This window comes from Corvus cornix, chromosome 2, assembly GCF_000738735.6.
Source record: "Corvus cornix cornix isolate S_Up_H32 chromosome 2, ASM73873v5, whole genome shotgun sequence".
Lineage (NCBI taxonomy): Eukaryota > Metazoa > Chordata > Aves > Passeriformes > Corvidae > Corvus > Corvus cornix.
The window spans coordinates 132193613-132218908 of NC_046333.1; the positions used below are offsets into that span (position 1 = coordinate 132193613).

The following is a 25296-nucleotide window of genomic DNA, read 5'->3' on the forward strand; positions in this document are numbered from 1 at the left end:
GTTTGTTTAGAAGGAAGAATGTGTTTAAAGAATTATACTGACTAAACCTAAAATGTTCATGTCTTACAGGGCAAAAAGTAATAAAACAAAAACCTGATTACTTTTCTACATTCTAGTTGTCAAATGCCACCTCATTCATTCTCTGTCCTCTTCTTTTAATACATTCATTACCAACCACAAACTATGCAGAAGCTTCACCAAAGTCTGAAGTAACAGTTAGAAACCCAGAATAAACTTAAACTGCACTAATAAGAGACAACTAGTTTTCCAGCCCAAAGCAGATGCCAACTATAAATTTAACAGGGCAAAAAAGAGAATCAGGGGGAATGTTACTGAAAAGGAGAAAAGAGAACAAGCGTAAGTACTCCTGGTGCCCTAACACTAAGCCTTGCGGAAAACCACAAGGGGAATGTGAGGAAGCTGGTCTGAACACTAGTCTCTCCACTGACATATGAAAAAGCTTCCACACAAAAATAAGTAAAACCCAGGCAACTGAACAAAAGAAGTAACATTTCCACCATTCTCACTCTTTCCTCTACTCTGCATTAAACCTCGTAAGGTTAAGTTACTCCCAACTCTCTGCGTTCTTCATTTTCTTTCATCCTTCCAGGTACATACCACAGAGTCTTTGATAAGAACATGCACAGGCATACCAAGCAAGACAGCATAAATGTTGTTTATTACTAGACTGTATATTGTATGTTGGGGTAGGAAGACAGGCCTCTTTTTGTTCCAGATCCCAATTTTATCTGGGCACAATTCCCTATTAGTGAAAAAAATATGGTTTTGGTTATTTTCTGTCATGGCTCCCAGAGGCCTCTAAGCATGGGTACTTATAAATAAAAACATATTATTGTTTCTTATTTTGTCCTTGAGCAGGGAAACAAAAGGCAGAAGGAAACAAAACATGAAACTAAACACAACAGCAATTAAATAAAAAGTTTGTCATAAATATTTTGTGTCTCTAGGAAGGAAATGAAATCCTTCTTCCCTTGTTTACTAAGTTTATTTCTCCAAGCTTCTTGCTTACAATGTTCTGTTATTCAGCAGTATCAAAGAGCACTTCTAAGATACTCATTCTGATTTATTACAATCAAATCACACAAACATCCAGAAAGTGCCTACTTTGCCTATAAAGGTACATTGGAAAAAGCAACCAATCTCCAAAATCTTGTGTCTTTGTCGAGTACAACGAAGCACAAAATCTGTGTCTGCCTTTCAGAGACAGCAAGGTTTTTTATGTCCCTTCCTGGTGACATTTATTTAGGAAACTTGCTATTGCTCCTGTTTCAGCCAATAGCACAACAATCACAAAAACCAGAGGACCAGCTACAGTGGACATGATTAATATTTCTTTTTAGCTAAGAGATGTGGAGGTCCTGTTCTTGACTTATTTCTAGTTTTTAATGTAAAAAATGCAAATAATGGGTGCCTAATGCAAAATACAAGAAATTTTAGCAAGGAAGTGCTGAAACCAAACCTGTGGCCTGACAGCAGAATGATTAAACCATAACTTGTCATGAGGCAAACTACCTCCAATTTGCTGGCTTTGCTTTGCTGCAGTTACAGGGCTCAAGACAGTCATGTGTGGGAGAGGAGGGAGGGGAAGGAAACCTATCACCTGTCCCAAAGATCATTCTTGTTTGAGAAGAAAGAAGAATGGGATTAAGACATATACTGACCAAATGTCAAGGCAATTCCCTTTCTAACTAAAGATCATTACGGGAATCAATAAAAATTGAAAACAACAGTACATTTTAAAAGCAGTGTCCCCAGCAGACAAGTAAGACACGGAATAAGAGAGTGCAATGCAAACCTAATGCCACTCTTTTGATCTGTTTGGCATAGTAGCAGGTATTTCCTCTCAGCACATATAAAAAACTACATGGATAGTGTGGTGCAATTTGGTATACTACTTATACAGAATTTACTTAAAAAGACTGAAGTGATTTGTCAGGCTGCATAGAAACTGCACTAAACCCTAATTCATAATACTTCCACCCTAAGAATTTATTCTAAATTTTTTCATACTATCTTTCCCCTTTCTTTTTTTTTTTTTTTTTTAATCACTTAGCTTGTCCTTAGTTTGTTGAAACTGATGGGTTTGAGATCACTTGTACTAACCTTCCATTAGCCTCATGGTCTAACAGGCAAGTATTCTGTTTCAACATAAAGACAAATTAAAGCACATACTGAATCTGGAGGTGAATCATCATACTTAAACTAATCACTGTCAACAGCAATCTTATTACTGAGAACTCTAAAGGAAAAGCAAAATAAAACCCAAAACAAACCACAAAAAAGCCAAACAAACAAAATCTACAAAACCCCTTTTTCCTTCCAACTTCCTGTACACAAAAAAAAGTATCTGCTTTGCACTTCCAACTTATCTTGAGCAAATTACATCAGGTATCTATATGCAAACACAAATGCAGCTTTGTATTTACTACAAAACACTCTACAAAGTTATTTATTTGGCACTGATTTCCACTCTTGAGATATTAGCTCTCTGCATTACACACACACACAGAGCGCCCCACACCCCACCCCCCCCACAACCGCCTGGAGTTAAACACTGCATTGTGCCTCCTGAAATCAGGCAGCTACAGCCTGAGTTAGAGTCATCTATTGATGCTGCCTATTTAAGCAAACTAATTCTATTAAAATTTATGAACCTCAATCTGCAGTAGTCTTCAGCCAAACAATGAGTGTATCAGTAAATAAGTATGTAAATTAACTATTTTTAAAATGTGTATTTATGGATATTTCAGTATAAGTTATAATTTTATACATAAAAACATCCACAACTTTTTTTCTCTTTGTTACATACTCCCTCACATGCTGCCAAAATCAATTAGAACTTTTTACTTAGGTTTCAGTAATTTTTGGATCATGGCCTTAAATCAACCATTGTTGAATTACATTCCAAAAAAGTCCAAATAATTATTTGCTTAAAAAATACAGATCTGCTAGGTGATCATGATTTACAAAACAATTTTGCAGCAAAATATATTACTGATTGCTGACCCCAAAGAGAGTCACAATATGTTCCCAGGACCAGTGACATTGAAACAGCATAATCACACCAGTTTAGCTCCAAGGAACTGGTCCAAATGTATGTGGGACAGGAGACAAAGAGACAAGCAGTAAAAGGGACAATTCATAGAATGACAATTTGAGAGTCCTCTAGAGAAACTTAGTAAAACACCAAAACCAGACTTCTGCTTTGAATCTCCCACTATAGTCAAATTTTTCTCTATAAATTATAGAGTGCTTAGAGACACAAATACCCCTCTCCCCCTGTTCTAACCACAGAACTTGAAACTTAAAAGCCATTCATGATACAGCACTGTCATGCAGCATGAGAAAACATACTACATTATTAGAAGAAAGCAAATGAACAACATACGTTTCATGGTCCCATCTTCCTCTTCATCGTCATCACTGTTTATTACCATGGTCCCCAAGTCTGACTCTAACATGGTGCTGTTGTGTTCAATCATTGTCTGAGCGCCTTCACTCATCGTACTGGTGGCTCTCATGGTACCAGCGCTCTCTGAATTGGTCTTCACCATGGTGTGAGAGTCCAACTCATCTTCATCCTATGGGGAAACATTTGCCAGAAGGCAGCAGATCATTAAAAGAAAATAAAGGTAAGATGCAATCACTTATTGATTAGTTTTTATGTGACCGAGCTGTACTGCTGGACTTCCAGGTTTAAAACTTTAAAAGAAATCACAAAATAAAAAATCTTCCATATAAAGAAAAATAAAAACTCTTCTTTCTCACAGATGCATGGCAGGGTAAATAAAATGTGGCCCAGCCACTCACTTTGCATTAACATCCAGTTTTGAGTTATCTCTGTGATTTTCATGACCCACTTTATCTCTCTGGGTTCCAAAAACCACTAACACAATTTACAGAAAGTGATTTTGCTGTTTTGTAAGGGACTGTCACCAAGGGTGCTGACCACCCTTAACTTTGCATCATGCCCAGCATCTGACATTACATACAGGACCCAGATGACAGGCTCATGTTCAATTTAGCTACTAAACAATCTTCCAACAGAATTTGTAAAGTACCCCTCAGAAACAAAAAGTCAACTTGACTTACTTCAAGTGTTTACTTCCATTTTAAAACCTTTGTTACAAACCTGAGTCAATAACTTGTTAATACTACACATAAAAATAGCCCTTGAGCACATACTTACCCACTAAGTGTGGGGGATATAATATCGAGAAGATAGACAGTAGCATTTTGAATCGGTAACGGTAACAGGCCAGGAATTTGAAACAGAGAACTAATGACAATCCAGTTAATGAAATGTGAAATTCATATGGAATACCAATATTTGAAAACACTAATGGGAAATCCCATGGGTTTCCAGAATCTAATTTAGATTATACACACAACATCACAACATTTCAGGAGTAATGTGATGTGATGGACTGTTGACTATACACATTTTCTATATGAATAAAATCTATTACTAAGGGAAAAAAACCTCAGACATTCTCATTTCTTGATTAAATGTAAGTAACAATATCCATCACTGTGAAGTTACTGTAAGTCAAATTGTTACATTTTAAATACAAATGCTACTTTCACCAGTTTTATAACCATATATGCATCCATTTCCTCTATTGTGTCAAAACTTCATTCGAGTTCCTTTATAAATGAACTCTGTCCCTGATTAGCAAAATATTTTAGCTACATAGTTTAAAAGACTATTGGACAACCCTTTTATTTCTTTTAATTTGCCCCTTACAAATAACATGTTGTTGCTACACAGAATCATAGAACTGTTTAGGTTGGAAAAGACCCCTAAAATCATCAGTTCAACTGTTAATCTGGCACTGCCAAGTCCACCACTAAATCATGCCCCTAAATGCCTCATCTACATGACTTTTAAATACATCCAGGGTAACATGGAACATTAAAACACTACTTCGCCCACGAAAAAATTTCCCCTTTTTCCTAAATCTTTGCATTGCTTTACAGATTTTAAATGTTTAACTATGAAGAGACTTGTAAGTTCAGGGGCTGGGGGAGACAGACACAGAATGGAAACAGAAAAAATAAAGTCTACACTCAAATCCCTGCAAGGTCCAGCACTTTGTGTTTCTCAGTGAACTCATTCCTTTCCTTCCTGTTCAGTCCCTGACAATTTGCCTCTCGTACAGACACACATGCACAGGCCAGCTACATGACCCAAGCGCCTGCTTCACTAAGGGTTGGTCTAGGCAGATACGGAGAATTGAGTCTGCAGTAACACCAGCTCCTGAAAATAATTCTATTACACCTCAACTAAGAGATACAAAACCAGATTTAATCTTGATACCGAAAGTCTGACTAACAGCATACCATAATGAAGCCAGGATACAGACCTAAACAGACATATTAAAATTCCAAATGTCAAAGGAATCTTTATTTTCCAGATTCTAATTTGCAAAAATACTTGAGTTCTTCATTTGGATTCTTTCTGGGGGGTTTTTTTAGTTGCATTCTATTTAGTACCCTACCCTTAAAAAACCATGTGATATTCACAAAGATACAGACAGTTTACAGCTGCAGCACTAGGCAACTGTGCCAGTAAAAAAAATGAGAATATTCTGGGACTGCTCCTCCTGGTGGCAACTTTAATTTTCTCTACTTTCTCCCACCAAATGTTACTGTTAACCCCAGTGTTTTCTATGAATTGCATTTTTCCCCTTCTAAAAAGGATACTCAGAAAAAAAAGTAGTTTTGCATCACATTTTAAAAGTGACAGAACAGTTAAACTACAAGTGTTTCTTTCAGTGCTGCAATACAGCGCAAAACTGACTCATAACATACTGATGTTTCACCCACTAACCACTACAAATTTGGCATCTCTAACATACAAGCAGGCAAATCTCTGAGTTTAAGGCATAGTTACATTTGATTTACAGATTCGCTTGACTAATATTAATATCAATATCCACTTGCAGTGCATACAGCCCTAAACTTATCCAAGCTGAAATAGGAAATAAAACAAACACTTTCTTGGAGCTCAAAACTTTATTTTAGAAGTTAGTAGAGAAAAGTGATGGCTTTATGAACATACGAACAAGTACGAAATAGAGTCCTGAATTACCACTTGCATAACTTCTGCTTCACTGAAAAAAAATCATCTTTTATTTCTTCAGTCAAATCAAGTATCTGGGCTTAGTCCAAAGAATAGCATTTCTTTTTCCAGTCTAAGAGTGCCAAAAGCCTTATCTTAGTATTGTCTCTCAGCAAAGAGAACAGTTATCTTTTAGTACCTAGAAGACTAAGGATCACAAGAGCCCACCTTAGTACAAAAAGAACAGCTGTCCCAAAAAGGAAAGTACACATCAATTTTGATGAATGGTGTTGTTCTCCGTATATCAGGAATGATGTACGGACACAGAACAATATAAAACTTCTTCATGGCCTGTGCATGCCCCAGAATAATTAATTTTGTAGCTAACACAAATTGCTTCCAGAACTGTCATTCCAGTATTTCTCACAAATATGAGATTTAGCTAATATGGCAGTAGACTACACTGGTTCTGGAAACGTAACTTTATAAAAATATGCAGTGGATCCAAGTTATGGAAATGCACATTTACACGAGAGATGAAAGTGATTCTTTCATACAAATTCTGATTCATGCTTTACAGTGCATAAATATTGGTGTAGAAATTGTGATCTGTTGTTAAAAAAGGTAAACACACTGATTAAATAAAAACAAACACAATCTCAATTTTAACCAGGAAAAAAATAAGAAGTATTAAAGCTGAAGTGTCATGTTCTCATACTGTTTATAAAAACAGATCCAAGAATCAAACAATAAAAACAACTAATTCTGGAATTAAACTGTCTGCTGTTCTCCTGTGTACCAGTAATAAGCACCAAACTTGTATTTGGAAGGGGTATCTCTTACACCACTATACAGCAAGAGAAGGTGCGCCTAAGCGAGAACTCTAAAATCTCTTGAAATGCTACAGAATTTACAATAGACTACAGAAACTCTGAGTAACATCATAATGTAAAGTACAAGTAAAGTACCAGCAATAACCTGCAATCCTATAAGACTAACTCTCTGGATCTCCTTATTTTCCAAAAAAAGTTATTATTAAGAAAAGCATAAAAATGCAATCATAGAGATTTGATTATCAGGATAGAAAATACAAAAAGACTTCAGCAAAAACCACACACAAGACTTCATGATATGCTTGTAAAATAAAAGATTTCATCACACAAGAAGTTTTCTCAGAGAAGCTGACCCTGCAGATCATACCTGAGCCTACATCATTACAGAAGTGAATGAGCCAAGGTGATAAAGATTAATGGATTTTTCAGTTCCATTTTAAACACCAATAGGGACGAAGACTGATAAAAAACTAAACAAATATGAAGAAGCAAATATGGCAGCAGTTGCCTTTAAAATCTCTCTACCTATGGTTTGGCATGTAAAAAGAACACTAGATGGCAGCAAAGACGGGAAACTCGGCTGCAAGGCATTAAAGGAAGATTTACATGCTGGCAAAATTTAGTATCCTGTAAAATAATTTCATTTACTATTAACACCTCATCATCACCTTTGAAAAATGTAGCTGTAGTCACAGCTATCTTTTTTTAAAGCACTGTAGTAGCTACATAAACACATAATATCGTTTGGTCAAGCGCAAGGATTTCGTAAAAGCTCCTAAGTACAAAGCCAAGCTTCAACCTGAGTATATGATTAATACTGAGCACACAAATCTTAGACCCATCAGTAAAACAGGTAAAAACTTAACTTTCAGCACACAGTCAAATCCCATCACATTCAATAGACATCCATCACAAAACAGCACATAAGCGTGTTTTCTCCCTCCAGGTAATTGATGCATCAGGTAACGACAACTTGCTGCATGCCCATACCTCCCCATGTTTATTCTTCCTCTAAACCAGTTTCTGGCTCTATGCTGCTGTGGATTTTAACAATATGCTATATTTCTAACTTCAGGACACTTAAAGTACTGCAATCAAATTTAATTAACACATACGTCAAGTGTTCTTTGGCATAAAGAAAAAATGGTATGAAAAGAGGAAGCTTTAACACTGTCATGCAAAATTATATGTATATATATAGATACAGCTATAACATATACATGCAAACACATGAAAGAAGCATGAAAGCAAATATAAAAACCTTCAGAAAAGTACAGGATGGTGGATCAGATTTAAAATACAGGATAGCTCATTTGATTCACTAGTTCCTTTAAAACAACACTATAAATATTGTAAAAATATAAAGGAATAAATACAGCAATTATTTCTTAGAGTTTCAAAATACAGATGACAAATTTTCATAATTAATATAGGATTAACCAAATAACCCTTTGTATGAATGAATAAATAATCCTACATACAGGAACAATCGATTATCGACAGTTGGTTTTGGTGTTGATAGTTTGGTGTTGATAGTTGTCAACCACTAAGTGCCCAAGGAAAAAAGAGTGGATTACTGAAGCAGTAATTTCTTAATTTAATACTCTAAAAGACTTAAACATTTCTCACATCATAGAGACATTAAAATGTTAAAGAAAACATACAGAAAGCTGCTTGTTAGCTCATTCCTTTAAAGATCCACAGAAACAAATATTTAGACATGTTTTCTGTGAGCTGCCAGGCAACGAGTTACTTTACATTCCCATAATACAGCTGCCCAGCCTCAGCATCCACTTCACATCACACTTCTAAAAATGCATGAGAAGAGATTGGTCATGTCTCGTAATGCCTAAACTAACATTTAAACTTTGATATTGGGATTAACCTCCTGTAGAACACACCACTTGTGATTTTTGCTTAATTAAAAAAACCTGTACAACTACCTCAGCACCTATCAAAACACATCAGTTTGTCAGATGGCATTCTCATCACATGAGCAGCTCTCATAACAGGCATAAAATCAATTCTGAGCACACTATTTATGTCTTTTTATTATTTATCTCTCAGGAAGGATACAGACATAAAGACTGTATTCAACCTGGGCATCTATTTACAGGTTTATAATACATGGTTTTGAACAGCAAAAAGTATTTACATTACAATTGACAACTTCTCATGCTATAAAATGTTCACAGACAGTGGTGAAAAAGAAAAATAATCAATTTTAGGGATGTGACTCTTCCTCGCTTGAAGGACAACTACCTGAATTAACCCTGAAAATTAAGCACGTAATTGTGAAAACTTTGTATCTGATTATTTCTCCAAACCCACCCACTCCATTCTACTTCTAGTTATGCAAGTCACTTTTAACTTGAATGCCCCTTACTATATAGTATATGACTTTAAGAAGGTATTAAAGCACAAAAACTTATTCAAATATAACTGTTAGGGTTAAAACAGGTTTCCCAACATAAGAAACTTCACAGTTAGAACATTTTACACCTTTCTTTTTGATGGATCCCAAATCAGGTACTAGTGAGTAACGAGCAGAACTGCTCACAATTTATATAGGAAATTCTTGGGGGTTAGATCAATAAATTCAAGCCCCTGACAGGTTAACTGAAACCATTCTTTTTCAATAGTATATGGACTTAATTCACTGCCCATGAGAGACCTTTAACATCAGTAGACTCTACTTACCACTAACACCAGTATTTGCTCTTGCTTTTAGATATTGTTAAATATGCATTTCTCAAAGTTCAAGTCTGTTTTTGTGTTTCTACAGTGAGGACTTCACAGTGGTATGGCTGGGAAGAAATCCATTCCTGAGGTGTTATTTTTCAAAATTTAAGTGCAAGGTGGCTATTACTTTGCAACTGAACAGTACACACAATCTAAAAACATTTATAGATATTAAAATATTAATAAATAGATGCATTATTTACTGTCACTACTACTACTACTACATAAGGTAACATAGGGACTGTCATTAGCTCTTTCTAGGACTGTTGCCATCACTGCAGATTTATCAAGACCTGTACTGTCATTTGAATTATGGGATCATGTAGTCATGCAAACTACATACAAGCAGCCCTGTATTTCTTATGGGGTTCTGTGAAACAGATACGTAAGGAGTAGGAATGTGCAAGGGTTATTTATCTTTATCCTTGAATGCTGGACTGCTGACTTCATCCACTACCAAAATGTATACCAACTATACCAAGCTGGCACTCATCTGCTTTCCCTTTCCAAAAGGAAAATAATAAGCACTCAGAAGTGCAGAAAGAATTGGTTTACTCTTTTCTCTGGCAGTTCCACAAACAAGCTCCAAATTAAATGAAAGACACAATCTTTGAGCTTATTTTCAAATTATACATTATTTCAAAGTGAAGTGGGAGGTTGGGGGGATTGATTGTTTCTTTTTTTAAAATGATAAACCTAAATATTCTAATGCTTTCATTTTATTCTTCCAGATTTTTATCCTGGTTTCCTTTAATAACTTGTGGGTCCATTGATTAACCTCTGCCTAGTATGATTAAAAAACTAAAATCAGAATTCCACTTAGTTCAGGCTTCATTTATACCTACATATTGCTCAGGAGTTTTCTATTACGCAGTGTATGAGCAACATGCATTCAAGAAACACCATACAGAAAACTTCTCTAATTAAAAAGAAAATGGTAAGACTTTCAAGGAATCATAGAATGGTTTGGATTGGACGGGACCTTAATGACCATTTAGTTCCAACTCCCCTACCACACCTTCACCTAGATCAGGCTGCTCAAAGTCCCATCCAACCTGGCCTACAACACTTAAGGAATGGGCCATCCACAGCTTCTCTGTGCAACCTGTTCTAGTGTTACACATCCTCTCCACGAATACTTTCTTCTAATATCCAGTCTAAATCTACCGTCTTTCAGTTAAAAGCCATCATCCCTATACTACATGCCCTCGGAAAAAGTCCTTCTCCAGCTTTCTTGTAGCCCCCCCCTAGGTACTGGTACAAGTTTACACTGCTGTTTCCTAGTTTGGCTGGGCTTGCACTACTGCCTGATCAGAACCTTTGGTGACAGCAACTACACAAGATCCTGGTGTTATCTCTCAAATCAGTCTGGAATTTCTTACAGTGATGTACTGCACTGAAACTGTTGCAAGACATAGGATGTCTGTATTATGACCAAACAATTATTAAAACTGGTCCAGAACAAAATGTGTTCTGCATTGTGACACACAGAAGATATCCATAGGTCACTCCAAAAATTGTTTTTGTCAACAAGGAAATCCCTCCTCACTTCACCATTAATATTCTTCATTTCAATCATTTGTACCCTCACTTTTTCTATTAAAGCTAAGTATTTCTTTTTTCACTCAGGGCTTACCAAGCAATACCAAATTATTGGACATGCATTTACTGATAGCAAAAGTCACACTTGTTACCAAATACCACCAGTTTTAACAACTGTTAAATATTTAATCCTAACTACAAATCTTACCACAGATTATTTTCTTGAATCATAAAACTGTGTGAAAACTTAGGGAACTAAAAAAATCTCAACCACATAAAAGAACATACACAAAATTATTTTTTAGAGTAGGTACCAAAATCCTCTTTTACTTAATCTTTTTATTTTGAAACTTTTGAAAATGCTTAATTCTTCAATATAAACTTTACAGTAGAAGCGCCTGGATATCCTCTTGTCCATTACGAGATATTCTTGCACGTCTCTTAAAATCCCCTGTAAACATTGTTTGGTATTATTCATTAATTTAGTTAATCAATTACAGCCTGGAAGTCTGCATCCGCAGTGAAAAATAAAAAGGAATACACAACATCATATTACAAAGGATGATAAAAGCATTCTAAAAGAACATATTGCTGAAGGTTTTACCCAGACTCTCTCATCCTTCTCCTTTTGTCATCTTGAAGTCTCATCTAGTGATCCCTTCACTCAAGGAAATACTACAAAGCTTCACTTTCCAGTTTCTCCCCTTCTGTCTCTCACTGTGCTGAAGTCATGCTCTTCTTTCTATTTTTCTACTACCTTTCTTTTCTGAACTGACTAGTCTCATTCACAAGCCCACTTTCATGGCTTTCCCCTATTCTGTCACTCTGTTCAGTACCGAGAAGTCAGCTCTGCCTCAAGTTTGCCTCTTCCATTACTCACCTGTTAGGTTTTCAAACTTCTACTCTTTTCTCACATCCTGTGCTACTACAGGCAGGGCTGTCTCTAGCCCTCTGCAAGGCTGGCCTTTAAAACTCCTCTACATCATAATATACAAAAAGAAATGAGCAAGGTATGCAAATACTGAGCTGTCCACTGCTCTTACTTCCTGCCTTATATCAAAGACCAATTTCTTCAAGCAGAGGTTGACTTCTGTTTCTGGGTTTGTTGATGCTTATACATTGGTATATGATTACAGCCCCTAAAAGTCTATTACTGTAAGTAAAAAATTACAGACTTAGCGTTTCCATATACTACAACTGCACTCAATTTTAAGAGCAAACCAACCTTTTAGCCAAAGTGCTAATTAGACAAGTTAGGGACTGCATTAGACAAAGTTGCCAGGAGGTGCAGGGAGGTGAGTGATCCTTCCCCTCTGCTCCACACTGCAGAGGCTGCACCTGGAGTGCTGGGTCCACTTCTGGGCTCCTCAGTATGAGAGAGAGGGACACACCAGAGAGAGTTAACACAGGGCCACAAAGATGATTAAGGGACTGGAACATCTCTCCCATGAGGAAAGGCTGAGAGAACTGGGACCGCTCAGCTTCAATAAGACAAAGCTCATTGAGGCCATCATTAGTATGTGCAAATATCTGAAAGGAAGATGCAAAGAGGATGAAGTCAGGCTCTTTTCAGTGGTGCCCACTGACAGGAGCAGAGGCAATGGGCATATAAAAAACTAAGGAGGTTTCCTGCACACATCAGGAAACACTTTTTGTTCCATGAAGGTGACCAAGCATTAGCACGAGCTACACAGGGAGGTCATGTGTCGCAGCGGGGATTACTGCAACAAGCATATTTCAAACCAGGAGTCCCGTGGAAAGGAAGTATGTATGGACAGATTCGTGGTAGATGTTTCAGAGGTGTTTATTTCTCCAGCCGCATGGCCGGGGCTGAGCTCAGGAACTCCGCAGTCACGGGACCCGAGGGTCCTTGGCATTATCAGGGAACCCAAACCAACCAATGGGGAATGAAGCTGAGCAGGGGCAGGGAAACCCCGTGTCTCCCCCCCAGGGCCCCTCTCCCAGGGCTCCATGGCAGGGGGAGGGACCCCAACAGTCATGGAGTTTCCTTCCTTGGAGATATTCAAAAGCTGTCTGGACATGGTCCTGGGCAGTCAAACCTCAGTGGCCCTGCTTAAGTAGAGGGGTTGGACAAGATGACCTCCACAGGTACCTGCCAACCTCAACCACTCTGTGATTCTGTTTTCTCAGCCCTGCTAATCAAATATATTCCTGTTACTTTCAGATTTGAGGCACTTATCTTCTATACTTAGTGACAAGCAGAGTCTTGCTGTCTTACTCATAACCTATTCCTTTACTGCACCACAAGAGTACATGGCAGAATTCCCAACTACTACAACGGTAACACAAGAAACAGATTGCTGCCTCAATCCTGGATTTGAGGTTCTCTTATACTAAATGCTAAATGGGGGAAAGTGTGGAGGGAAGGAGTGTGGGGGGCGGCAGAGTGGGGAGTGCAGTGTTACGTTCTGACTTCTGCACCCATGCAAGAGCCATGAGGAGTTGCTAAATGCTTCTTCAGCTGAGGTGAACCAAACTTGTCTTACACCCTTCCACGCAGTAGTGGGAGAGGGAGGTGTACACCACATCCTCAGCTGGCACAGACTGTGCCTGGCAATGTGATCTGAACCTCAGCCTAAGTAATTAGATGTCATGCCTAATTTTGGGTTAATGCAAAAGACATCAACAATGCCCAAGCATTTAACATCTCTAGTTCAGAAGGCAATACTATAGATGAAAGCATACTAGTAAAGACATTAGGTTTTTATGTCAGTAGTAAATCAGTCTCCTCAGAAATCAACTATTCAATAAGTCAATTCACAAACATCAACTCCGCGTGTCAAGTCACACACAGGAAAATTTCCTAACATAAAAAAAGCAATCACAGCCTTCCCTGCCAGTTTATTACTGACTAAGCAAGTACAATTCAGAGTAAACCACCTTTATAAAAAGACGCGATCAATATTCTTAGAACACACACTCTTAGAACAGAAAAAAATGCAGCAAACCACAGATTGCTGGAGATCAAAAAGATTGCACAGAATCTGCTTGAAAAGTATTCCTATATATAGATCATCACATAACACTCTGTAACAAGGATTCTACAATTTGCTATAGGACAAACTGCATTTACTGCACTGCTCTTTTCTGTTTGCTCAAAGCTGTTACATTCCAGTCTCCATCTTCTCTTTGTGCTCTTCCTGAATTACCCTGGTACACACTGTATGTGTGGCAATACACTTCTTTGAAGCACATTCTGCTGCATTGCACAAGACTAACATGAAATAAATTATGTTGGGAAGAGTAATAATGCCAGGAACACAGACTTAACACTGCCAAACAATTCTAAATGCAACCTACTTATCACACAACCTGCTCTCTCCTCAAACATTTGCTCACAATGTCATCTGAAGAATGAAGTGCCATCACCATTTTCATGTTACTTGGTTCAAACCACACTGCAATCACTACTTACTAAGTGTTGTGACTATTCTGTGTATTAGACTTAACCAAAACAACCCAAAAAAACACCAAGCAAAGTGCCCTGAACTAAAAACTAAACCACTTGTATAGAAGTCCACCTGTGAAAGTAGAACCTTAAAGAATTTGGGGGTTTTTAATGTTAGTCTCAATAGCTGACTATTCAGCTATGGTTTCTTTTCCCACTTTCTAGAAAAGCTTTTTACTAGGACATCTCATGAATAGTGCTGAAAGCTGGCTTTTACAGCATTACTCATAATTAAGAGTAGAATACTCAGAATTCATAGCATTAAAACCACACAGAAAACTGGTACAAAAAAGTATTTGAACACAACTACAGGAAGGAGGGGAAAACCAGCAACTTATCTGTAAAGTATAGATGGTTATAGGAAAAATGGGTACACACCGAATTTTCTTCCTCCTCTTCTAGTTCTCTCTGCTGTTCCTCATGTCGCTTTGCCTTTATCTCCATAGCTTCAGTGATCAGGTCCCTTAAAATTGAAACTGGCTTAGCATTCTTAATAAATGTATGCTAGGGGAAAAAAAATCATTAAAATATGTAGTATCATTACAGCAGTTGTGCTTCAGATTTAATTACAAATCCTATTCAACACCACAGATTCCAGTACATTACGCAATAATCAAAATCTATACCAACACAACATACAGTATCCTTCAGCTGCTTCATTAAATAAAATTTACTTTAACTATTTTTAGTAACTGCAAACCTTGGGAAATGTAATCACTTAACAACTGTTTTAGAGTTGAGGAGAGAATTTTCCAAAGAAAACATGCAGTAAGTAGTAAATAGAGTAGTGATGATCTGACACAGAAAACCAAAATTTTTCAGATATTCAGTTTCAAAAGTTAATTAATCTTACCAAATTGAGAGCATAAATTAGTGGCTCTAACCAGAGCAACTATGGCTGCTTACTTCAACAAAGCTATGCTTTAAATGTCATAAAATATTTCTTGATCTATTATGCTGAAATGTGGAACCAGTAAAAAAATACTTCACTTTTAGCAGGAAGTTTAATTCAAGGTCGTTTAAATAATCACTTTCTCATTTAAGACAATGGGCATGATACCATTTGCACATTTTGCTGCCTAATAAACACCTGCTGTTAGAAAAAATATGAATTTTGCATTATTATATTAATTATTAATAATTATTATATTATATTTGCATTATTATATTAATTTAGGCAAAACGTAACTAAGCACCTCAGAAATATATCATTAAATATTTAAAAATTGTTCCACGAAGAACAGAATCGATGTTTTCAATTGAAGCCTCGTGTCCTACACCTATTATCTATCTTTTCCCTTGATATATTAATTCAATTACTCTCTTTTTCATTCCATGATCTCTCCTCACAAGCAATACTTTCATTCCCACTCAAACACATTCACAGCACCTCCAGCTCCATCACATATGCTCCAAATTCCAGCTGGGGAAAAAGACAACACAGACTCCTGAAGAACACAATATTTGGTTTTCTGGTCAGTAAGCATGTGGAAAGAAACTGCACGCTGAAGCTTTTTCTTGTTTGTTTCTCCTTACTTGCTCACATTAATGCAAGTCTCTTCTATCCAGCTGCTGGTATTCAGCTAACCATACAAACTTCAAATCTTGAAGGTCTCAAGTACTGATTCATACATCACACAGACACACATAACTTTTAATTTTTACTTAACTTGGGGTCTACATTTTGGTGTTTTGAAATTTATAAAATTAAATATTCATAACATGATCTACGAATTTGACAGATCTATTACCAAAAACTACTTTGCAAAATTTTTGTTTTCCTTGTAGTGGAGTTCACTGGAATTTAAATTTTAACAGCTGATATTGCTAGCTCAACACAGAATAAATCTAGTAGGAGAGTCGTACAGGCAGTAAGAGCCTGGCATACCCTGCCTAACTCCAAAAGTCCACACTGACAACTGTGGCTCCCATATAAAAGTGCCCACTTAGTTTAACTCAGCCCAAGAGAAAACTCATTTGTCCATCTGCATCACACCTTTCTAGGACAGCCAGCCACCTGCCTGTTTAACCTGACATGACCAGAAGGAAAGACTTTGAATATACTCCATGTGTGGTCCACACAGAAGAGTAACCTGGGCTCAATTCTTTTACTAAACACTTGTCTAAATCCTGAGATCTATTGAGGGCCTCGAACCACAAAGCAAGGATCCAATTTTAATAGCAAGAACCAGCCTTAAACTATTTAAAGAGCAATGAATTTTCAGAAGCAGCAAGAAGAAAAATAAAATGGGGGCAGAGATGCAAGGGCTGTCAGAGAAAAGACCACAAAGTGAAAAATAAATAAGGCATAACAATAGTTAAAATAAGATTTTCCCTTACAAATTTTCACAATATTTTGGGTTTGAGGGGAAAAAAAAAAAAACACCCAAACAAAAAATGTGCTTTTCCTCAGTAAGTTAAATACTGACCTGTAGCAGCTGGGTTGCTGTAGCTCTTTGTTCAGGATTTTTCACTAAGCATTTCTTCACAAAATCTGTAAACTCATCAGACCAGAGCTCTGGCTTCCGGAAGGTTGGAGGGGGATTTGTAGGAATCATAAAAATAGCCTAGATAAAAATCAAACAATAGCAAGTCTAAACAAAACACATCACCACAGCAGCTGAAGCCAAGTTAAAAAAAAGAAATTGCTTTATCCACCTTTCTTATCAGGCTAAGAATCAGGAAGACAAATTTTAAGTATGCAAGGATTTCTACTCAGATCAAGATTCAGGAAGTAAATCCATCTGCTACTAATGTAGCTACTTCCCATTAGATTTTCTCTATTTACACTGTACCCCATTGAGCACAAGACTCTTTATTTCATCGATTGCTGTTCATCAATCTGAAGAGATGATTATATTCTTTCAGAAATTCTTAGCAGAAATGACAGCACTGCTCGTTTATACACACATATAAAGTTGCTGACAACAGCCAAGCTCACCTTCTCCTCTCTTAAGTGTATTTAGTTTTATATGAGAATTGCTTAGGAAATTTGGGAGGATTGCTATTTCCTTTTGTATTCATAATTCATCAGATGGAGCTTTAAAACTTGCTTGTCCAAGTAAGATTTAGACACATATGCCAAAAGACCTAAGGTAACACTAAAAGATGACATAAATAAAATGATCAAGTAACTAGTTTACAGTATTGAGAACTTACATGAAATTGAAAAGGCACCACTTTACCTACATAACAGAAATTTCTTCTGTTGAGAACCATATGCAGACAGATTTTTCAACCAGGGAAAAATACTCATGCTATATAAAAAAATGTTTGTCCTACTTAAGATTATATATATATATAGTGCCATTTTTTATATTATTATTTCTAGGTTTTTATAATTATTATTATAAATTCATGCTTGCAGCTGGGGGAAAAAAGCTGTACAACTCTGACAGATTATTGCAAAATAATGAAAAATGTTGAACTTCTGTATGTAATAAATGCATCCAGTATCAGTGCTTAAGACTTACACATGATAGCAACACACTAGAGCTAGGTCTATTGACAAGAACAACAGGCTATTATTTTCTCCTAAACCCAGGTTCAATTCAACTACATTTTCCAAAGTCACAGGGAATAAGAGTTCTTCATTTGCTTTTCTAAAAGCATAGGCAGAAATACATACTCAGAAAAGGGAAAAAAACTGATTCTGCAAATGTTTAAAGTACTAGAAGCACTAGAAGGTTCAGCCTGTGTCTGAAACATAGGGAGAAGGCAGAAAGAACTTAATGAGATTTTATCCGTAGCTTCTAAAGAAGTCTGACTGGCCTTGAAAGTTGGTTGAACTCATTCAAACCCTCATCAGAAAATTTTTTCTCATATTCTGAAGGAAAGTGGAAACCATGCAAAATGACATAAAAACTGTTTACTAACATTTTAATGAAAAATTAATTCAGTACTGAATAGTTGCTTGAATTCAAATACTTACATGTTTACAAAACTTGCCATTTTGTTTAACAAAAATGTATGCTACAACAGCAGCTTTATCTTTTCAGTGGGCAGCCATGCCAAACAAGTATATGGACTCAGATAGGAAACGTGGCACTCAGTAACTGGCCTTATCTACTTCACTTGTGAGGCAAGATTAATTGTCAGTACAAGTGAAGTGCTTCTGGCGAAAAGCAGTGGCTAACAAATTCAGCTGTTTCTGTCCTTGAAATTAATGATCTTTCTGAACTTTGAACTGATGACTTTTGATCTTGTCTTCAGTTACTCTTAACAGCTAACTCTGCAGTAGCTATTGAAAACACACAGCTGTAACAGAAGTCTACCAACTTCTGTTTGGGTGGTGTCAAAATAGGTACCATCATAATAGGTTTCATCATAAACATTGACCTCTCTCCCCACAGGTAAGCACAGATTAAGCTGGAGTCCTACTCAGCTCCACAGTTCTAGCAAAAATGTTTGCCTTGGCCAACTATTTTCATCAAATACACAGCAGTTAAGAACCACAGCAAAGAATTGACTTCTTTGTCATTCACAAAGGACAATGAGAAAAAGAGGAAATTCATGAATCATTCTTTTATGCCAGACAACAAAAGCCACAAAAGGAGATATTCAAGTGTTAGAGTCCTAAATCCACATTTATGCTTTGTACTTTCATTGAAAATACCTACTTCAGAAATATGTATATTTATGTAATGCTTAAACTGTAGACTTTTTAAAATCCTATGTCACATGAGCTCTATTAGCTGAAAAGAAGAATTAGATGCATTTTTGTAATACAAGAAAACATACAGAAACTACTTATTCCAAATGTTTAGTCCAACTTGGTACTCACGCCACACACTTGCTAGCATGTACCTCTCCCTCCATCTCTCGGCACTCCATTCTATCAACCAGCCTAAAATTCTGGTTTTCAATTCCATCTTGCCTCTCTCAGAATTTTGGCTTGCCTATCTCTCTGCAGGAAAGTTAAACGCCTGTCCTCTTTCAAAACAGTCTATGATTTAGCTTTCAACTACTCTGTTTCCCTCCAAGAGGCTTGCAAAGAACTCACTGGAGCATTATAAAGCTAGTCCCAAATCTCAGGAATAAAACAAAACACTTATCTGACAGGAACTGACTCCTCATTTTTGCTTCCACTTCTTGTCAAAAAAGGTCATTTCTACCCTACAATAACTGTATATTATTTTAAAACAAAACTAAGCTATTTCAATCACTCTGGGTGCCAACAGCAGCAGGAAATACTTGGGTTTTTTCATGCTTCTTTCATCTTACCTTAGATTTCTCCAGTCCCTGTGTTTTCCCAAACTATTACTTGAAGTTTTTTTTTCTCCTCCACTCCACTTGTAATTTTCGCAGAAGTTTCCCACAGCTATTGGTTTTAGTTTAGCTCTCACAGTAGGGCTGAGAACAGTGCTCATACAGCCAGTGTTAGGCAAATGTTGATTGAAAGAAACACCAAATATAAGCTACTATCCACCCAATTACATGGGCTGAACTGGCAGTACCAAGTGAGGAAATGTTAGGAGGAAATTGTTCAACAGAGGGGCAGGCTCTGACTTATAAAAGAGCTGGGGCTAATTCTTTTCTCTCTCCCGCCTTCAATATCACCTTCCACATTTCCTTACATTTCTGAGACAAACTGACAAATCTTACAAGAGTAACACATCAAATATACAACCAAAGAATTAGATTGTATGACTCAGTCTTCAGTTTTAACCATTCAATCATCTCTAAATAGAGAAAGAAATCTCTAAAGCTACAAGAAGGCTAAGCTTAATCTGCATTTGTCTTCACCTGCCTGTAACATAGAGCTCATTCCAAATTTGTCCTGAACTGGCCCTTCCACCTCTGCACCTTGAGCCCAATTCTACCTTGAATCATCTTTCACTCACTGGTCTGAGGCAAATCCTTCACCTTGCAGTGAAACCAGAATTCAAGGCAGATTATAATCTATGTATGACAAAAGATATGGGGAAGATAAAATCATTCAGGGCAGCTTTTGGGGCCACTTCTGAATTGAACACTGGACAATCCAACACAGTTTCTACCATACCTGTTGCCTGGTAGCACTTCTCTGCTCAATCATCAGCAGTTACAGCTAAGGTGAATACCAGACTGAGAACCAGGTCTTAAATGAGAGCAGAACTGCACAAGTCAGCCCAGGATTTTCTTTTTATTATTCTTAAAGGGCCTAGTATTTTAAATTAAATCCAGGCTGAAAACAGGGCGGGGGGGTTTCCATGAAGGTTCTTTTATGGACAATTTTATTGGCGTGAAAATGTAATTATGGTGATGATGATGAATTAGGAAACGCCAAAAGAAAAATGAGATGCTCATATACCACACATGGAAATTCCTAATCAGAAAATCCTTGCAGCTCATTCTTCTTGTCAGTCAGGGTAATATATGTGTATTTCACACAGCCCATGAACACATTAAGTGATCAACAGCAATTTCGTAGAGGTACCGTGTCTTCTGGCTTTTAGCTCCTTGAGTAACTTATCTCTATTACTTAGCTGAAATAAGTTACTTCAAATAAAAAGCAGAAAATCTACCCAGTACCATAAATGCTACTGAAGAGAACAACAGAGACTTCTATATTGTGGTGAATTTATAATTTTCATGCTGTGAAGCTCCATTGCTAGAATCTATAGAGAAAAACTTTTTTATAAACAGGGTAAGGATCCATGACATCAGTTTGTGACTTCATAGTTTTTGCCACCACAATTATACTACTTAGTTTAGCAATCTACTGTAGGAAACAAACACCAAAACACATTAAACTCAGTAACACATTCAGGGTACAAAAACCTATTTGAGGCCGGAGGAGTTAAATATTGGGTACGGTAAAATTTTAGTAACTTTGGAAACAAAGAATCAGCTGAAAGACACATTTTTCTCCTCTCTGTGATACATAGAACCTCCCTCCTTTCTTGAATAGCCTTCAAAGACTACTAAAACATCATTAATTATTCATTTACACAATTCATCAGCTGTCTAAAAATGAAACATCAGCATGGAGAAGGGTGAAATACTAGCAGGTTCTACACTGGGTTTGCTTTGTTGAGCATTTTTTCTTGATGTGGCTTTTTGGGGGGTGGTTTGTTTCATTTGTTTTTATTAATTCAGAACTACGATATTGCAACACAGTGAAAAATAAAGTTACTGGAAAACACCTCCTGTTTAAAGTCAAGAAAGTTGGTTCACAATCTACGTCATAGTAAATAACAGACGTATTTGTTAGAAGCACCCTAAAAATCACTGCTGCTTCCTCTCATCTGCAAACACAGACGTTGATGAAGATCATCTAGTGTACTCACACCTCTTGTGCAGAACTACAAACAGGCCTGGTTCCATCAGACATCTATCACATACCTGATCCAAGTTGATTCTTACTAGAATGAACAAACACAGGATTAAATGCAGGAATGGGTAAGTGAAGCTTTAGTTCAGAGAAGTTCTGGACAAACAAACAATAACTGACATAAAATTTTTAATCCTAATGAGGGGGAATATGTGTGACATTTAACATGCAATTCTACTGCACTCACTTTGATAGTTTTTGTAATGGCCACTGATTAAACCATATTACACAATACTACATAAGGTAAAAATTACATTTAAATTACTTTATTATAAAATTACATGTATTAACACTAGGAGCACCTGGAAAATAAAATAAAACACCATAAGGGAAAAAAACCCAAACTAAATGAAACAAACCACAACGTGTACCAGTGGCTTAACAGCCATTTACTGTCATAAGCCTCCCTCTGGAATAATGACCTTTACCGATCAAATCAAAATATGATTCACTTAAGATGTAAAGTAATAAAGTAATAAACATAGAGAAAAGATACATAATGGAAGGACTATTCACATGATTAACAGCAAAGATGGGTTATTGAAAGATAAGCCATTTACATTTACTTATATATTTTTTATTGCTAGTAAGCTCGTAACATTTTGACAGCATTACAACAGGTCAAGAATGTAAAGATACCAATCTCAAATATTTTGCAATAGTAAGTGCAATTGCAAATCTATTGAAAAGAATCAACCCTTGCCTTGTTAGCACCGTCATGCACCAGAACGGTGTCTCGAGATTCACCTCTGAATTTACTCTTCGTACTAAGGTGGGAACTGGACTAATGATCCAGTCATGGATCCCTTCCAAATTGACATATTCTTTGATTCTAAAAAATTGCTTTAAATTAAAAAAAAAAATATTACAGATTATTTGTTATGTGACAACAGGTCAAGTTAGCATTCTAAGGCCAAAAGTTAATTCAGTTTGGGGTTTTTCATAACTGGTTTTAAACAAGCTTACTTAGAAAACGGATTTTTAAATCCCATCGCATTTCCTAACTTTAAACTTCTACCATATCCTTCACTGGTATATTTAAAAGACAGAATTTATTGCACTAGCTGCTATCCACTTATCAAGACAAAGAGTAAGTTCCCCCTGCTAACTCAGCTAAAAGTATCGTGTCCTCTGCATATATGCCTGTTCATTATCAAACCATTTTGTCAGATGAGTAACAAAAATATTTATTACCACCAATCTTTTCACAGAACTATCACCTCAGCATGCTGCCTTACTGCCAGTTAATTAATATGAGTTTATCCATTTCTTTTTTTCATTTTTCAATGTTTCTTGAACTCTTATAACCCATCACTTGTACAATCCAAAGATATCTGAAAGCTACTCAACAAATGATTTCATGGAGTTATACAACTCCAAAGAAAGAACTTTGTTTATCTGCACTGACCTCCTTGTGTTTGCTTCTTTCTTCTTCTCCCTTCAAGCCCAGCAGACCTATCAATATTTCTCCAGGTTTTCTTCTAACATATTTTAAAAATTCCCTTTTATTTGGGGAACTCTTCATTACTTTTGCCTGTAGTTTTTTACTGTTATCTTGTCCCAACTTTCCATCTTCTACTTTAAAATGGAACAGTTTGAGTTTCTCTGCCCAACTCAGTAGGGCTATTTTCATTTTCCGAACCCAGCTCTTCAACACAAAATATTCCTGAATTCTGCCATGCAACTGAATTCCCTTTTATTAGGGATGTAACCTTCAAGTTCCCATTTCATCTGCAAGATGCAAGTCATTGATGTCAGTGACATTTTAACAGAAGACACAGTCAGCAACCCACTCCTCAAAATTCTTCCCTCCTTCAACTTAGATCACAAGTCTTGTGTATTGGTTTTGCATGGCCTGGTTTTTAGTAGCAGGGGAGCCACAGAGGTGGCTCCCGTGAGAAGCTGCTGGAAGCTTCCACCATGTCCAGCAGGGCCAGTCCCTGACGGCTCTGAAGATGGACATGCTGCCAGCCAAAACTGGGCCAGTTAGAGAGGTTGGTAACGCCTGTGTGATGACATATTTAAGAAGAAAATCAAAGTGCAAACAGGTTTTATTTTTCTAGTCAGAGAAGAGGAGGAGGTGAGAACATGTGAGGGAAAACAACATGGAGACAGCAAGGTCACTGAAGAAGGAGGGGGAGGAGGTGCTCCAGGTGCCGGAGCCGAGATTCCTCTGCAGGCCGTGGTGAGGACCATGGTGCAGCAGCTGTCCCCCTGCAGCCCATGGGGATCCACGGGGGATGCAGAGATCCACCCGCAGCCCGTGGGGGAGGTGCCCACGGTGGAGCGGATGGATGCCTGGAGGAGGCTGTGATCCAGTGGAACACCCGGCAGAGAGAGAGGGCCCTGCTTCCAGCCGGGAGCAGCCTGTCCTTGGAGGACTGCACCGTGTGGAAAGAGAGACCCACGGCGCAGCAGTCTGGGAGGGCTGTGTGCCCGTGGGAGGGGCTCACGCTGCACCAGGGGCGGGGTGGCTGCTGCTCGTGGGAGTGGACCCACCCCGGAGAGGTTCAGGGAGAACTGTCTCCTGTGGGAGGGACCCCCGGCCTCACAGGGGAAGACTCCTCTCCCTGAGCAGCGGAAGGAGATCTCGGTGATGAACCGACCAAACCCCCACGCCCTGCGCTGTCGGTGGGAAGGAGGGAGGGGCTGGGGGGGAAACGGTGTTTTACTTCTCATTATCCTCCTCTGATTCTGTTAGTAATAAATTCACTTTGTAACTTTAAGTTAAGCCTGTTTCGCCCTTGAAGTGTTTTCTCCCGGTCCTTAACACATGAACCCTTCATTAATTTTTTTTCTCTCCTCTGCTCAGCTGCAGCAGCGGAAGGTGAGCGAGCCATGGGTGCCTGGCAAACCACGACACCTTGAAAGGAGGGCAACAAATGCCTTTTCAAAGTCTGTAGAAATTAAAAATAAAGCATGGCAAAAATCTGCAATCTCATGAAGGTTTTTTAACCTTCTTTGGCTTCACTGGGGTTTTTTTCTTGTTTTCTTGGGGATATTTTGGAGTGAGGAGGACAGTGTTTTAGATAAGCAAAATTTTTCAAGGAAAGGCATTCAGTGAAAACAAAAATAATTTCAGGCTACTCAGGATTTTGTGCTTAAACTACGCAGTCAGCTATCAGTTCTGAATTTTAATTGACATATACAGGAATTTTCAGAGGATAATACGTAATGTGCAAATAATCCCTTATAGGTACTAAAAAGTGTAAGTATTTAATATTTTATTGAAAGGTTATACTGAAAGTTCACATCCACAAAAATTGTAAGTCTGCACAAGACTTACTGTTCTTGGACATAAAAAAAAATT

At 37.4% G+C, this 25296-nt stretch overlaps 1 protein-coding gene across 1 annotated transcript in view; it reads right to left on the bottom strand.

Moving 5' to 3' along the window:
- The window catches only part of STK3 (serine/threonine kinase 3), a 134319-nt gene that overhangs the window by 57313 nt on the left and 51710 nt on the right, over positions 1–25296 (bottom strand). The window contains exons 7-9 of the mRNA XM_039548215.1: positions 17101–17238; positions 15050–15175; positions 3410–3602 (exon numbers count right to left, since the gene is read on the bottom strand). Of these exons, the coding sequence (XP_039404149.1) occupies positions 3410–3602; positions 15050–15175; positions 17101–17238 (457 nt within the window). The remainder of the gene's footprint in view (positions 1–3409; positions 3603–15049; positions 15176–17100; positions 17239–25296) is intronic.